Genomic DNA, 15,574 nt, shown 5'->3' on the forward strand with positions numbered 1-15,574 from the left:
TTTTTTCCTGCTCCTCTAATCACCCACTGCCACATGGCAAAGGGGGGTGAGGGGGTGACCCCCAAAAGGGGGTCCCAAGCATTATTCATATATGTTTTGTTGAACTTTTTTTTTTTTTTTTTCTTTTGTTAATTTGGTTCCCAAATTACAGAATATGAATTTAAATGGTTTTTCCGTTTGGCAAGTTGGATTGGGGGCTTTTTTGGCTATTTTAGCCACAAAAGACAAAATAAGCTATTTTAACCATAAAAAACAAAACATCGCATCCAACCCATAATCATTACACTCTTCTCTTACAAAAAAAGTCAAAAAAGCCAAAAAGTCAAAAAGTCCTTTCCCAAACCAAGTTTTTTAGCTCAGGCTAAAATAGCCAAAAAGTCAAAAAGCCAACCCACTTCCCAAACCAAGCCTTAGTAACACTCGTACCATCTAAGGTTGTGTTTGGGAATTCACTTTTTCGAGGGTTTTAATTTTTAATTTTTTTATGAGGTAAAAAATTAATGTGCTTGACTTTTTTAGTTCTATAAAAAAATTGTGAATTACTAAGATGTTTAACTTTTTTTTAATAATTTTTTTGATTTTTTTATTCTTTTCTATTTGTTTATGCTTTTTAACTATTTTAGTTGAAAAAATAAAGTTGTCAAAGGGGCCCTAAATTGATTATGGGAGCTGAGGTATTTTTTAGAACTTCACAAAAAAATAAATAAATAATGGAACAAATTTAAAAGATTAGAGATTAAAATGTAACGAAGGACATATTTTGATAATCAAAATACAACAAAGTGCATATTTTGAAAATCAATGTGCATTTGATCATTTGGATCTTGTTGAGATCACTGTTACACATCATTTAAAAATTGACACGTCTCATTATCTCCTACAATTTAAAAAATAAACAACAACAATAATAATAATAATAATAATAATAATAATAATAATAATAATAATAACATAGTGAATCACTGTTTTAGGAGAAATTATTCAATGCTCCTTAGCTTAAAAAAGTGAATTTGGAGAGTCCAACACCCAGCCCATTCTTTGGGCTTAGCATCATTCGCCAGCTTGACCCAAGGAGAACTTGTAAACGTCAATAATAAATTCTCCCGTGCTTGACTCGCCCAAGTCTTCTTGGTCTCCCTCCCGAGAGGGGGTAAGGCACAGCAGTTACTGTTGTGTCATTTGGGAGAGGTTTTTCAAGTGTTTTTTTGATAATTTGAATCGTTTATATTATAGGGTTCGTCGTGTAAATCATTCATACAAAAAATTAAGTTGATTGGATATTGAAACCTTACAACCAAAGCATATTTGTTTCTATAAAAATTAACGATTAACGTAACTTTCATTAAATTTTAAAAACAATTGGGATCTAATCATAGGGTTATGAATATTCGATTATTTTGTTTTTTTACAGAAATAATATTCTTGACAAACCTTACAATATAACGGTTCAGATTATCGAAAAACACTTGGAAAGACCTCCCAAAAGAGGGCAGCATTAACTGCTGCACCTCGCTCAAAGACTCCGGATTTCCATGCATTGTGTCAATTCAATAGTACTACCGATGTTAATTATTATATGAATTAATATATAAATATATGTCATAGCAATATAATTTTAAAATTATGATCCCATCTATTATATAAATTATAAATATTCAAAATTAATAAAATTATATCATATCATCCATTAATATATCAATTGGTAAATATATGGACATTGAGTCTTGACAAAAAGAAATAAAAGTGATGATATACTATAGATAAATTTCATATGCAAAGATACTACTCTCCTCTTCTTCTTCTTCTTCTTCTTCTTCTTTTTTCAAAATACCCATTATTGTAAACTGCAATTTCATAAGCGCGTCAGTCACATTGGATGAATTTTTTTAGGAGAAATTACCAATAGGTCCTACTTTTGAGATTTATTACCCATTAAGTTTTATTGATAAATTTATCAGTCTCTTATTTTTATGAATAAATTTATAGTGATAAATTTATCAGTCTCTTATTTTTTTTAATGATAAATTTATCAGTTAGGACCTGTAGGTAAATAAGTCTAGTTAATAGGACTGATTAGTAAATGTCCCATTTTTTTTATTGGTTTCAAACAATTTTGCACAACGCAGGAGACAACACTTTTTCTGTACATGTGTCCTACACACACAAGGTTTGTTGTTTTAAGCAAGGTTCTAATTATCGGCCGCTACGTACCGTACCGGCCGGTTCGTACCGAAAAATTTGAGTGTTGAGTTAGATATGGGCCGGTATACCGGTGAGAATGAAATTCGCATCCGTAGCGGCCGATTCCCGATACGTATCAGCCTAAATCCGATACGTGAGCAATACAGTTTCGATACACGTACTCTATCGCCGGTACAGCTGAAAATGGAGCAGAGAACCTTCTGCAAAAGCAAAAATAATCGAGCAAAGCACCTGCAAAAACAAAAGCAAATGCAGAAAATGAAGGGAATAGACTCACGGACTCAAACCTTTCACTTCAAATTTTTTGTCTTCTTTAAGTAATACACAGACTCACGGAACACCATAAATTTGTAACAACCTCTAAAGAAAAACCCTCAATCGGACCAAACCCAAATCCTTAATCAAACCCAAATCCATCTCCCAGGGGCATCGATCTTGTAAAGTGTTGCAGGGAGAAGCATCAAATCGAACCCAAACCCATCACCGCTTTCAAGCTTGTTTGTTAAAGGTGTGTTCTCTCATGCTTTGTTTATATATTTGCCATGCTCTGTTTTTTCTTTTCACTGAATAAGTCATGCACTATTTGCTTGTTAAGTTGTTGTGTTTGGTTTATATATTAGTTTTGTTTTGTTCTTTTGTTTTTTTTGTTTTGTTTTGTTTTTTTCCTTTTTTCTATTTGTTCTGTGATTATTTGTTATTTATATTATGGTATGGGATGGGAATGGGATATATCTTAATATATATTTATGATTGTTCAAATATTTATATATATATATATATATATTTCTGTTTTGTAGTTGATTTAAGCTATTGTTGTGTGGTTATATTATGGTATAGGATGAGAGATATATATATTTCTGTTTTGTAGTTGATTTAAGCTATTGTTGTGTGGTTATATTATGGTATAGGATGAGAGATATTTTAATAAATATATATATAATTGTTCAAATATTCATATATATATATATATATATATTTCCTTTTTTCTGTTTCGTAGTTTATTTAAGCCATTGTTCTGTGGTTATATTATGGTATGGGATGGAAGATATTTTAATAGATATATTTATGATTGTTCAAATATTTATATATTATTATTATTTTTTTTTTCCTTCTTAGCAATGTACTTGTAGAGTATGTTTCATACTTATTTCACTTCTTCATTCCTTTAAGTTGATTTATTAGACTCATTGTTCATGGACCTATTAAAACCAATAAATTAAGTGGTAGCAGTGTATAATTAGGCTCATGTATCGAATCTTCTTGACTGACTTTCACTACAGTTTTCAAAACTTTTGTCTGTCAACAGTTTGATTGTTCATTTTTTTTTAAAGAGGTTTAATATTTTAGATTTTTTATTTTTATTTAAAGAGGTTTAATCTGTCAGATTTTATATTTCAGATTTTTTTTATTATTTCAGATTTTATTTTAGATTTTTTAATCTGTCAATTTTTTTTATTTTAGATTATTTTTATGTCAGATTTTTTTTAAAGAGGTTTCATCTGTGAGATTTTTTTTAAAGAGGTTTAATTGTTAAGTAAAGAGGTTTAATATTTTAGATTTTTTATTTTTATTTTAAACGCATTGTTAGTAACTAAATTAGAATTACAATATTTTTTAATTAAAAACTGTTATTGTAGATAATTGAAAGTTATAATGGCGCACAGAGGTGGTTTTAGTGGAAAACCTCCAAGTGATGATATTGGTTGGAAATTTTGGAATTCCACTAGAAAATAATAGGCATAAAATTAGGTGTACATTTTGTGAAAAAGAGCTAAATGGTGGTATAATTAGGTTGAAGCAACATTTGGCCCATATAAAAGGTCAAGTCGTACCTTGTGCTAATGTCAGTGGTAAGTTCGAACACTAATGATGGATCATTTGAATAATTATAAGGGCAAAAAGCTTGACAAAAGGAAGATGAATGAGGAATTGACAGAACAAATTAGAGCTAGTCAGTGTGATGATGATGAAAATGATGAGGAGGACCTAGCAATGGTTATGGCCCGACAAATTAGGGCTAGTGATATTGAGGTTGCACCTCCTCCTGGTTTTGCTCGGTGAAGTCATAGTGTTCGTGAGGCTAGTACAGGTAGGAAATGGATTGATACATCCTCTCAAGAAGTTCAATTATTAGACATAGATGTGGATCTTCATAGGACCAAAGGCAACAAACAATCCAAACTCTCCTCTAGATTCTTGAAAGAAGCAAAGAAAAAATTAGGAAGAGCAGTTAGCCGTTTATATTGTTCACTCCAGTGCCTACTAATGTTGTTAATTCTAAATGGCTAGAACCAATGTTAGATACTGCAAGAGAGGTTGGAAAAGGAACAAAGCTACCTAGTTCTTATGAAGTAAGCCTCTAACTTAAAGTTTGAAAAAACTCTATCTATGTTTAAAAATAAATAAATTATTAAGATGCTTGTTAATAGTTTTTGTTTGTTATTTATTATTAAACAAGTAACTGAAGTGTATTTACCAATGGAGTATGAAGCTTTACAAAATTAGATAAAATCTCATAAATCTAATTGGGCTGAGAGAGTTGTTACAATTATGTGTGATGGATGGTCTGGGCCCACAAGAAAGCACATTGTTAATTTTCTTGTGTATAGCAATCGTGGAATAATTTTTCAGAAGTCTGTGGATGTAACTGATGTACCTAGTAGGACAGCTGATTAATACTTGGGCCTCATGGACAAGGTAGTGGATGAAATTGGAGAAAAATATGTTGTGCAAATTGTAACTGATAATGAAGCTGCGATAAAGGCAGCTGGTTACAAACTCATGCAAAAAAGGGAGAGTCTGTATTGGACGGGATGTGCAGCTCATTGTATTGATCTTATGTTAGAGGATATTGGGAAGAAAAAAAGTGTAGCAAAGGTGTTGGATTGTGCAAAAGTAATCACACGCTTTATTTACGACTCCAATTGGGTCATTGATTTCATGAAGAGATTCACAGGAGATAGAGAGTTGTTATGTCCTGTCATCACACACTTTGCCACCAATTTCATTACTTTGGAATGCATTGTTAGACATAAGATTGCTTTACAAGATATGTTTCATTCTCAATAGTGGAAGCACAGCAAATGGTCCCAAAAGGATGATGCAAAAGAAGCGAAAGAAATTATACAAAGTAAAGATTTTTGGACCAAGGCGGCAGATGTATTAAAAGTTCAAGAACCACTTCTAAAGGTGCTTAGACTTATAGATGAGGATGAAAAGCCCACAATGAATTTTATATATGAAGCCATGGATAGAGCAAAGTTGGCCATCAAACAAAATTGTCGCTATTATGTAGATTATTGGAAGATTATTGATAATTGATGGGCTTTCCAACTACACACGGACTTACATGCTGCAGATAAGTAATTTTTAATTTATTTAAATTATAAATTATGTGTTCCTTGTCTCACTTTTATTATTATTTTATATTTGAATGTAGGTTATTTTTTAAATCCCATATTCCAATATGGGAAGCACCTTTCTAATCATCGAGAAGTGATGAGTGGAGTTAGAAATGTGATTTCGAGACTTCTACTAGATTTAAACGAGCAAATACAGACGATAAACCAAGTTAGTAATTATTTAATATTAGTTAAATTGATAAATTATTATTTGACTTGTGAATTGTGTTTGTAAAACTGCTTATTGCCTTTTGTTCATTGCAGATTTCTTTATTTTGTAATAAAGAAGATTCTTTTGGTGCTGTGTTAGCACAAAGAGCAGTGAAAGCAACAAATCCTGGTAATTATTATATACTCAATCAACTATTAACTATTTTAATTACATATTATTGTTACATTGTCAACACTTCTATATCAAATTATAACATAATCACTAATAATTGATTGATTTGTATATAGCTGAATAGTGGATCCATTATGGTACATCAGCTCTGGCACTCCAAAAAGTGGTTGTGAGAGTATTGAGCCAAACCACCTCTTCTTCTAATTGTGAGCGCAATTGGAGTACATTTAGCCTGATACATACAAAGACAAGGAATTGGTTGACGTATAAAAAATTAAATAAACTTGTTTATGGGTATTATAATATGAGGCTAAAAATCAGACATGCAACATGAAAAAGCCAAGATGACAGAGAGGAATCTTTTAACCCCATCAATCTTGACTATAAATTTGAAGAAGATGATCTATTAACTCCATGGCTTCAAGAGAGAGAATATGTAGTCTTGGATGATGAAGATAACTCAGGTTGGTTGATTGTTAACGATGATGATGAGGGAGATCATGCCACTTGTAGCCAAGTACCTCAACACCATCAAAGAGTAGGGTCTGCTAGAAGTGGCTCTAGTGAGGGTCGCGGTTTGAGTCCACCTAGTGGTAGTGGAGATGATAGTGATGGCAGTCGTCCTCCAACAGGTGGTGGTAGTGGTGGACAATGCGAGTTTGCAGGTTCTGCACATGGTTGTAGACGCAGTATTCATCATATTGATCATGATTGGGAACAGGGATTCTACACAGCAACAACGGCATTCTATTTCTGCTCCTGTGGTTGAAGCATCAATTGGGCAATCCCCCTACCGACTTAGGTGGAGACATTAACCATACCCGCCAAAGTTCGACACTTTAAATGTTTGTCCCTCGACAAAGTCTTTGTCAACATATCTGAAATATTATCATCTGTGTGAACCTTTTCGAGTTGTAACAATTTCGAATCTAACACATCACGAATCCAATGGTATCTCACATCAATGTGTTTCGATCTCGAATGAAAAGTAGAATTTTTACTCAAGTGAATAGCACTTTGACTATCACAATAAAGCACATACTTTTCTTGCTTCAAACCCAACTCTTGCAAAAATTTCTTCAACCATAACTCTTCTTTACAAGCTTCCGTAATGGCAATAAATTCAGCTTCGGTAGTTGAGAGAGCAACACATTTTTGTAATTTAGATTGCCATGCCACAGCTCCCCCTGCAAAAGTCATCAAATACCCCGAAGTAGATTTCCTAGAATCAACATCACCGGCCATGTCAGAGTCTGTGAACCCATCAAGCACCGGCTTACCATCCCCAAAACACAAACATACCTTCGAAGTCCCTCAAAGATACCTTAGAATCCATTTTACCGCTGCCCAATGTTCTTTACCTGAATTAGAGAGAAAACGACTCACCACACCAACTGCGTGAGCAATATCCGGCCTTGTACAAACCATGGCGTACATCAAAGAACCAACTGCTGAAGCATAAGGAACTTTCAGCATCTCTTCCTTGTCTTTCTCACTTGTAGGACATTGATTCGAACTAAGCTTGAAGTGACCTGCAAGTGGACAACCAACCGGCTTTGCTTTATTCATGTTAAACCTCTCAAGAACTTTCTCAATGTAGCTTTCTTGAGACAACCAAATCAGCCCCTCTTTGCAATCACGAACAATTTTCATATCAAGTATTTGCTTTGCCGGTCCCAAATCTTTCATAGCAAAAGACTTGCTCAACTCCAATTTCAACCTATTAATCATGGTAGAATCTTGACCCACAATTAACATATCATCAACATAAAGCAAAAAAATAATAAATTTACCATCCGGGAAATTTTTTACAAACACACAATGGTCCGAAGTGGTTTTAGAAAAACCATTATTCATCATGAAAGAGCCAAATTTTTTGTACCATTGCCGCGGGGCTTGCTTAAGACCATACAAACTTTTCTTTAATTTGCAAATAAATTTCTCTTTCCCCTTTTCCACAAAACCTTCCGGTTGCTCCATGTAAATTTCTTCTTCAAGATCACTATGAAGAAATGCGGTCTTCACATCAAGTTGTTCAACTTAAAGGTTCATACTTGCAGCCATGCCAAGTACAACCCGAATAGAAGACATCTTTACAACCGGTGAGAAAATCTCGTCAAAGTCAATACCTTTCTTTTGCCCAAAACCTTTCACAACAAGACGTGCCTTGTATCTCAAATTCTTGCCATCATTCTTCAATTTGAAAACCCACTTATTTTTCAGAATTTTCCTCTCCTTAGGAAACTTCACTAAGTCATAGGTGTGATTTTCAAGTAAGGAGTTCATCTCCTCTTCCATGGCCTTTTTCCAATCACCTTTCTTTACATGCTTAATTGCTTCTTGGTAGCTCTCCGGCTCCTCTTGATCAGAAATCAACACAAATTCATTGGGAGGATACTTTCTTGAAGGTTGTCGGTCCCTTGTAGATTTCCTCAACTCAAGTTGTGGTGGCGGTTCTTGAGTTGGATGCTCTTCCTCAATTTCTGACTCAACTTCATTAGGATTAGCATCATCCTCCACATCTTCAATAGGTGGCTGCACATCTCCCCCATTTTCATCATCAACTGAAGATGAAGGACATGGATCCATGTTAATGAGATCACTAGTTTTTGGCTCCGGTTGATCACCTTTGCCAAAGTCTTCAATTGTTTGGTCTTCAACAAACACAACATCACGGCTTCGAATGATTTTCTTGTCGACCGGATCCCACAATCTATACCCGAATTCATCACGCCCATAGCCAAGAAAAATGCATTGTCTTGACTTACTGTCAAGCTTGGACCTTTCATCCTTTGGAATGTGAACAAAAGCTCGGCAACCAAACACTTTCAAGTGCTCATAAGTCACATCTTTGCCGGTCCAAACTCTTTCTGGAACATCACCATTCGAAGGATAGGAAAGAGACAAATTGATCACATCAACCGCTGTCTTCAATGCCTCACTCCAAAAGGATCTTGGCAATTTAGCTTGTGAAAGCAAACACCTTGTTCTTTCCACAATGGTGCGGTTCATCCTCTCAGCAACTCCATTTTGTTGAGAAGTCTTCTTAACTGTCTTTTGATACCGAATACCTTGGCTGCGACAATACTCATCAAATGACCCAATGTATTCACCACCATTGTCTGATCGGATGCACTTCAATTTCTGCCATGTTTCTCTTTCAACCATGGCTTGAAAATGCTTAAATACTTCTGGAACTTGATCTTTAGTTTTTAGTAGAAAAGCCCAAACTTTTCTTGAATAATCATCAATGAAAGTAACAAAATAAAGTGCACCACCATGTGTTCTCACTTTTAAAGGACCACAAACATCCGAATGAATCAACTCCAAAACATTTTCTTTTCTAGAAGCAACATTTTTATGAAAAGAAACTCTATGTTGTTTACCCGCCAAACAATGAACACAAGTTTTAAGATGTGTACCTTTCAAACCGGGTAGAAGCTCTTTCTTGAACAATATTTGCAGCCCCTTTTCACTCATGTGGCCAAGCCGCTTGTGCCACAATTCGGTAGAAGTATCATCTTCAAGTGCATTGACAACACCTTTACAAATTTTTCCTTGCATCGAATAAAGTGCATGAGTCTTCTTGCACTTAGCCACTACTAAAGAACCCTTTGTGAGCTTCCATATTCTATCACCAAATTTGTTGTTGAAGCCTTCATCATCTAACTTCCCAGTAGAGATCAAATTGAGGCGAATGTCAGGAACATGCCTCACATCTTTAAGCAACAACTTGCAGCCCAAATTTGTTTCCAAGCAAACATCACCCATGCCAATAATCTTGGACAAACCTTCATTACCCATTCGAACAAAACCATAATCTCCTTCGATGTAAGCAGTGAAGAAATCAACTCGAGAAGTCACATGAAAAGAAGCACCGGAATCAATCACCCAATTGCTCTCTTGGCCCACAAAATTGATACAATCATTTTCACAAACGACCATGAGATCATTGGTAGTAACTGCCGTTGTGTCTTCTTGCTTCTTGTCCACACTTTTGTCACGCATTTTCTCCTTATTCTTGATCTTTCGGCATTCCCGCTTCATGTGCCCTTTCTCATGGCAATAATAGCACTCAATGTCTTTCTTTGAAAAAGAACCATCTTTTGATTTGTCACGACTTTGATCACGACCACGAGGAGTCTTATTCCTCCCCCTTGTTTTGCTCCGGCCTCTCACAACAAATGCTTCTGAATGAGAGGAACCCGCTGATTTTCTTCTAGTTTCTTCATTCAACAAGCTACTAGTGACTTGGCCCATTGTGACAACTCCATCAGGTGCCGAATTACTAACCGTCACAACCAAAGTCTCCCAACTTTCGGGCAAAGAACTAAGTAGCATCAAAGCCTGCAACTCATCATCAAAAACAATTTTCATAGAAGCAAGTTGGTTAACAATACTCTTTATTTCATTCAGATGTTCCGGAATAGGGCTGCCCTCTTTATATTTTAAATCAACCAACTTACGAAACAGAAAAGCTTTATTTGTGGCTGATTTCCTATCATAAAGGCCCTCTAATTTTTTCCATAAATCATGTGCCGAAGTTTCAGTAGCAACATGATGAAACACACTGTCATCAATCCATTGACGGATAACACCAACAGCTTTTCGATTAAGCCTATTCCATTCATCATCCTTCATACCCTTGGGTTTGCCACTATCACCCTCAATGGGTCCACACAAATCTTTACAAAATAATAGATCCTCCATTTTAGTTTTCCAAGTTACCCAATTGCTTCCATTGAAACTAGACATACGACCCACATTCCCCTCCATTGATTTACACAAATAAATAAACCCAAATAAATAAACCCAAATAAACCGTAAGCTCTGATACCAGTTGTTAGGGAAAATCGATGTGATTCCCCACAAGTAAATCAATCAATGGGAATAAAAACTAATGCGGAAAAATTAAATCAAAAGCAACACAAGGATTTTTACGTGGTTCCCTCAATGTGAGGTACGTCCACGGGATCGAAATCCGATTCCACTATCAACCAAATAAGTTTCCAAACGATTACAAACGAGACACGAATGATCTCACAAAACCACCCTTAGGTGAATTCCAAATAATCACAAATAAACAAAGAGGAAAGATCTCACCAAATAGATGAACCAAAATCTTCAAAACCAGAGTTGAAGAAGACCCAAAATAACGAACCAAATCAACACAAAAAATGAAGCAAAGAACCACCCAAATTAATTCCACTATTCACACACCCAAATAGTTGATTTCACCAAAGTGGAGTATGTGTAGCAACCGTTCTCTTCACCTCGGGATGAGCAAAAATAAAAACTAAAATATAGTGAATCTAGGGTTTATTATCAAACCTTAATTGTTTCCAAATTGGATTGGGTCTCCACAAATTAAATATAATATATAAAAATATATTATAATTAATACAAAACCAAAATTAAACTCTTTTTCCAAAACCAATTGGGTCCCACACTCCAATAAGGAGGTATACCCAACAATATTTATGGTCATCGTGACCTTAGAAATCAATTTGGACATCTCAGAGTTACAAGAAGATGGAAGGGGAACTCAACATTGGCGACCAATATGCCAAGTACCATATCCTTATTACCCTCCTCTAGGTCAACCACCACCACACATCTATCAACCACCTTATATGGGAAATTGGAACTACTCTTAACAACCTCATCAATATCCATATATAGAGGGTTTCAATTATGGTACAAGGGGGCATGCAATGACACAACAGCAATCAAGTAGGAGTGGCAGCAACAACACCACTTATGATCAATACACTTTCAATAACTACTACCAGGAATATCAATATGGAGAAATAGGCCAACCAATTCATAGTGATGATCAAAGCGATGTGAGATATGGAGATTCTTCTGTACCACCGCGTAATTCTTTTTATTACTAAGTTTTAGAGTTGTTGATTTGTGGTAGATTGTTTGTATGCGATTATGACTAAAGCAAATGATTTATTTTCATGTCCATCTTTCTCTTATTAATTTGTTGTACTTGTGGAAGTATTTCATTGTTGAAAATAAGTAAAAACATATTTCCACATCAATTTTTATATTAAAGGTTTAACATATGTGCCAAATAAAAGCTTGAGATTAAAATAAATATATATCATTTAGTTAAAAATGAGTCAAAAGTGCCTCTACATATCAAAATTTTGATTAAAATGTGATAAATTAAGGTTAAAAGAGTCCAAAAAAAATGCATAAAATTGAGTTTTAGAGGGTTCCTAATGATTTTTGAAATTTCACAACCGCAACGCCCGATATCCGATACGTACCGGTCGATACTACCGATACCGATACTCCGCGATCGATACTGTTACGTTACCCGATACCGCGATTTAGAACTATGGTTATAAGTCTCTGTCTCTGAAGCTTTATCTTCCAAATCGCTAATTTTTCCAATGTATTCGGTGCTATGAGTTCCAATCCAGAGACCATATCTTACAGTTCCACTTAACTCCTTCGAATATTCCTTTTTTTTCCCCCTATGTACAAATCAATACCAAGGGGTTTTCATGCAAATGGGTTTCAATGCAAGAGTCCTTAGTACTGTCCTCAAAACCGTTGTCTAGTTGTCAATAAAGAAGTCCTTGGAAGACCCTTACAATTACTTAGGCACTTTATGGAATTTCCACAACGAGAGTGAAGGCTTCATTTGTAACTTTACTAGAATAGAATGCTGGAGGAATGAAGAGAACAGGGTCTTAAATTTCCGACTCTTAGGCATGGGACTCAAGGTTGAGTTTCCTCGGGGCATCGTAAACTGCTCCTCCTTAACCGGTTCAGATCTTTCAAACAACAATCTTTTCGGAACCATACCTTCAAATATCTCCAGCCTGATCCCTTTCGTTACATCATTGGATCTTTTGGGCAACAGTTTCAGTGGTGAAATTCCAAAGGATATTGCAAATAGTAGTTATCTCCTTTTGCTTAAACTCGATAACAATCTGCTCATTGGAAAAATCCCACCTGAGCTTGGCCTACTGGAGTGTATCAAGTCTTTTAGTGTCGCTAACAGTCTCTTGTCGGGGCCAGTGCCTTTTTTTTTCCTATGTTATAGCTGAGAGCTATACAAATAATAAAGGACTTTGTGGGCGTCCTTTGAAGTGCTACAAGGCTCTTGATGCTTACTATCATGCTTTCTACTTAAATGGCTTCGTGGTTGGTTGTTTGGTTTCTACTGTTGTAGCTTTTGCTCTGAATATGTTTTATTTGCCCATTGATCCACTATTAAAGAAGATTGTCAGTAACAAGAAGAAGAAAAGAAACCAAAAGGTGGTTCAACGAAGACAATGGCGCCCAACTGCAATGAATAGAGTTAAGGATGCCAAGGTTGTGTTGAGTTCACCCATATGGATAGAGATAGTCACCGTTGTTGACATTGGTTGGTGTTGAGCATTCCACACTATGTGAAGTTAGCCATGGAAGTCAAAATGTAGCTGCTACAGATTTGGGCTACAGATTTGCTAAAGCTCTTCAAACCTAGGGTGGCTTGCCATTTATTTTGGTAGTTGGTTGTTGGCAAGTAGATGTTGATCTTTGGCTCTCCCGTTTGTGTATAAATAGGGAGAGCTGTGAGTTAAATAGAGCAATAGAAAGGAAGAACACAAGTGATATACAAGAGTGTATATCTCTGTGAGAGTGAGAAAAAAACCAGAGAGTGTAAGGCAGTAGAGAATGTGTGAGTTGAGTGAGAGTGTCTCCTTCTTTGTGTAATCTCTATTTGTTTTAATGGAAATCTCTAGTTCTCTCCGTGGACATAGGCATTGAGGCCGAACCACGTAAATCTTGTGTCCATTATTATATGTTTGATTTTTGGTAGTTTAGGTGGGTTGCCTTAAAACTCGACAGGTTGAACATATCTCTCTCTCTCTCTCTCTTCATACATTTTGCATCGTTTCCTCCCTCCATGTTCAGTTGTTCCTTGTTTGTTGTCAGTTATCCTCTTATTAGAATTTTTGCTCTTTCTCATTTTCAAGTGGTGTAAGAAAAGCAAATGCAATTACAACATACCAAAGCTGCTATATCTTATGCTCTTAATTATAATTTGAATAGATATAATATATAACCTCCTATTATGGTAACAAACAGTGTTTGTCTATAACATATTGTTTTATAAACAGAGTGATAGCATCTTCTTCTAAACTCAATTTCAAACACTTGGATTAATATATTTTTATTGTTTGCATATCCAAATTAGAGTTTCGGTTCTTTCTTTCTGGACTCATTTTCAGGCTATTCAGCCAATTACTTTTTGTTTTCCCTTGTAATTGATACTATAATTTGGTTCACAGATTTCTAAATTGGAGAAGTTGGTTACTAGAATAAGCTTCACAAAACTCGTGAATGCCACTGACAATTTTAGAGAAGACAACATGATCGGGTTGGGAAAGATGGGGATAATGTACAAGGTAGTTTTCCCAAATGGTTCGTTCCTTGCCATCAAGAGGTTCTTTGAATCACAATTCTCCGAAGGACACTTTATGTCCGAGGTAATGACTCTAGGTAGATTAAGACACAATAATTTAGTACCTCTGTTTGTTTTCTGTTATGAAGGAAAGGAAAAACTGTTGGTTTACAAATATATACCAAATGGTAACCTCTATGATTGGCTACACCCTCCGAAATGTGAGTTTAAGACCATGAAATGGCCTATGAGAGTTAAAATTGCCGTTGGGTTAGCTAGAGGATTGGCATAGCTTCACCACCACAACAAAAAATTTTGGGTATTCAATAAGAACATAAGTTCAAAATGTGTACTACTTGATAAGAATTTTGAGCCCAAGATCTTTAATTTTGCAAGGGCAAAGTTCATGAACTCGAATGATGCTGCTTTGGGTGGGAGTCCTATCACGAATGAGGAATTGTTGGAGTTGGGTTTTGATAAGAAGGATGTATATAGCTTTGGAATTGTGCTTCTTGAGCTGCTTACAAGGAAGGAACATCCATTGCTGAAACTTCTGCAAATTCTGACAGCAATTTGGTTGAATGGATCATCAATCTTGTAAGTAACTCTTTTAGTCTGCAAGATGTAGTTGATGACCCTTTGATTGGGTTGGGATTCGATGGTGAGATCTTTGAGTTCATCAATATTGCATGCAAATGCATTCAGTCGGTGCCAGAGCAGAGGCCAACAATGCTGAAAGTGTACTAAACAATGAGGGCCACTGGGGAGAAACATGGCCTTGTGGACGATTCTGAGAGGTGGAAAGAAACAGAAATTGCTACTTCCACCAGTGCTAGTGAGGGAGATGTTGAAATAATAAGGTAGACGAAATAGGCTGAACAAGCCAAATTCGCTGGGAAACCTTGTTTTGATTTACTTAATTTTTAATGCAATATTATCGTTATTATTAGGAGCACAAGTTATAACAAGTTGCTAGAGTTCTATATAATAAATTTAATTACGTGTGAAGGAATCATTTACTGGCCGTAAAATTCAGATCAGCCGTACTATTCTCCTTCAAAATATATGTTTTGTTGCACTGTAGTTTTGATTTTTTTTTTTCTTTTGTTAATTTGGTTCCCAAATTACACAATATGAATTTAGATAGTGCTAATAACACTCATGCTATCAAAGGCCGCGTTGAGAAATTGACTTTTTAGCGGTTTTTATTTATTA

The 15,574-nt window shown here is 35.4% G+C and overlaps 1 protein-coding gene across 1 annotated transcript; it reads left to right on the plus strand.

The window, feature by feature from the left end:
- The first annotated feature begins 11,660 nt into the window (after positions 1 to 11,660).
- LOC114310291 (probably inactive leucine-rich repeat receptor-like protein kinase At5g48380) lies at positions 11,661 to 14,960 on the plus strand. Its single transcript, XM_082876753.1, has 5 exons — positions 11,661 to 11,813; positions 12,525 to 12,986; positions 13,060 to 13,284; positions 14,247 to 14,444; positions 14,724 to 14,960. The coding sequence occupies exons 1-5, from the start codon at positions 11,661 to 11,663 to the stop codon at positions 14,958 to 14,960; spliced, it is 1,275 nt and encodes a 424-aa protein (XP_082732879.1).
- The last annotated feature ends 614 nt before the right edge of the window (positions 14,961 to 15,574 follow it).

Source organism: Camellia sinensis, chromosome 6 (assembly GCF_055761805.1).
Source record: "Camellia sinensis isolate YWXY chromosome 6, ASM5576180v1, whole genome shotgun sequence".
In the NCBI taxonomy this organism is placed as follows: domain Eukaryota; kingdom Viridiplantae; phylum Streptophyta; class Magnoliopsida; order Ericales; family Theaceae; genus Camellia; species Camellia sinensis.

Excerpts from the sequence above, each read along its gene's own strand:
- LOC114310291 (XM_082876753.1), top strand. The coding sequence starts at position 11,661 with ATGACACAACAGCAATCAAGTAGGAGTGGCAGCAACAACACCACTTAT. Across the intron at positions 12,987-13,059 it reads ACAGTCTCTTGTCGGGGCCA|TGCTACAAGGCTCTTGATGC; the intron begins GTGCCTTTTTTT and ends CGTCCTTTGAAG. Across the intron at positions 14,445-14,723 it reads AAGGACACTTTATGTCCGAG|AATTTTGAGCCCAAGATCTT; the intron begins GTAATGACTCTA and ends CTACTTGATAAG.